The sequence below is a fragment of the Limulus polyphemus genome, unplaced genomic scaffold (genome assembly GCF_000517525.1).
Source record: "Limulus polyphemus unplaced genomic scaffold, Limulus_polyphemus-2.1.2 Scaffold4326, whole genome shotgun sequence".
Classification (NCBI taxonomy): domain Eukaryota; kingdom Metazoa; phylum Arthropoda; class Merostomata; order Xiphosura; family Limulidae; genus Limulus; species Limulus polyphemus.
In genome coordinates this window covers 13,656-15,399 of record NW_013669936.1, presented here as the reverse complement: position 1 = coordinate 15,399, position 1,744 = coordinate 13,656, and the positions used below count along the sequence as shown (strand labels likewise).

The following is a 1,744-nucleotide window of genomic DNA, read 5'->3' as shown; positions in this document are numbered from 1 at the left end:
ACCTGGAGGTTCTACAAGTAAGTACTTAAGACAACCTTCAGTTAAAGTAATTTTCTCTTCTAATGCCTGGAGGTTCTACAAGTAAGTACTTAAGACAAGCTTCAGTTAAAGTAATTTTCTCTTCTAATGCCTGGAGATTCTACAAATAAGTACTTAAGACAACCTTCAGTTAAAGTACTGCTGGAGAGTTGGAAAAATGGCAATGTAGCTTCTAATAAAATCATTTTAAAGACAAAAAGCCACATGTAGTTAAGGTACATCAAAATACCAGCGTTGGTGGATGAAAAGTAAATAAAGTCGTTTTCCATAACTTACTGATTATCGAAAAGTATATCTCTACACTAATATAAATATAACAACAATTTAATTATAGCTATGCCAAATATGTGAAGTAACTATGAATATAAAAACAATATATGTATATTATAATTGTTTCAAATAAGGCTTAATTACTTCTTCGTTATATCACAGTTGTAAACAGATCGTGGCTCTCAGAGAGAGAGAGAAAACAAGTAAAAATTACTCTCGATTAAGAAATAATTTTACACCTTGCATTAAGGTTAAAAGTGGGTACGATGAAAATCAATAATAAACCAGTCACTTGAATAACTGGAAATAAGTCTTTTATTTTTAAGTACAGGATTAAGCCAATCACCAATAAAGCCAGTTATACGAATAACTAATAACGTAATTAGCCATATAATAATGTCAGTGACATTAATTTAGTATAGCAGCAAGAATAAATAACTCGAAGCATGAAGCACGAAATGAAAAGTTACCTGTTTAGAATTGAAAATATATGGGTATATTTAATATTATAATACCAATATATTTAACTGCAGTCGTCAGATTTCTGTAAATATTAAAATGACATATATTTAGATTGATTTTGCAAAAGGTATTAGTCAGATTAGATATTTTTTATTGCCAAGATGTTAATGCTTTATATACTTTTTTTTTACTTTTTAGGCCAGATGGAAGATTCTAACAGAAATGAGTAAGTTTGTGAAATTAATTCCAAAGAAAAAATAATGTTTTCATTATCAATTAAAAACATAGAAACCTCGATAATTTAGTGTTAACGTGAACTACAGCGAACCGAATTTTCATAGTAAATTTTGCGTTTACTGAGCTGAAAATAAAATAAAATATATTACTCTGTTTAGTATGTACTCCTGATAATAATTATCAAACCACGTGGACACGTCTCAATATGCTACTTTTGAAAATTCGTTACTGATTCTTAAGATTAATGTAAATGTATAACTAAACAAAAACAAACAAACAATACACTAAAATATGGCGTAGACATTGAAAGCTAAAGGGGGTCTAATACTTGTGTTAAAATAGGCTAAATTAAAGATATTTTTATTACATTTTTTTGTTCATTTCGGATTCTAAACCAGACGTATGGTTATATCTATCTTTTGTCGTAAGTCACTGCCATCTTTCCATGCCAGATGAGCTGAAAGATGAGTTTTGTTTAATCTTGTAAAAAGCTACTCGTGAACTATCTACTGAAGCATTCTCTAAGTGTGAAGTGATAGACCAGAAGAAAGGCAGCCAGTAAACACCAGCTACTGCCAACTCTTGGGTCACTCTAATTGAATAGTTGAATATGTACTGAAGCATTCTCTAAGTGTGAAGTGATAGACCAGAAGAAAGGCAGCCAGTAAACACCAGCTACTGCCAACTCTTGGGACACTCTAATTGAATAGTTGAATATGTACTGAAGCATTCTCTA

General features: G+C 30.6%; 1 protein-coding gene across 1 annotated transcript in view; it reads left to right on the top strand.

The window, feature by feature from the left end:
• LOC106470968 (synaptogenesis protein syg-2-like) overlaps positions 1-1,744 on the top strand; it is a 74,522-nt gene that overhangs the window by 64,948 nt on the left and 7,830 nt on the right. The window contains exon 11 of the mRNA XM_022399609.1: positions 970-997. Within this exon, the coding sequence (XP_022255317.1) occupies positions 970-997 (28 nt within the window). The remainder of the gene's footprint in view (positions 1-969; positions 998-1,744) is intronic.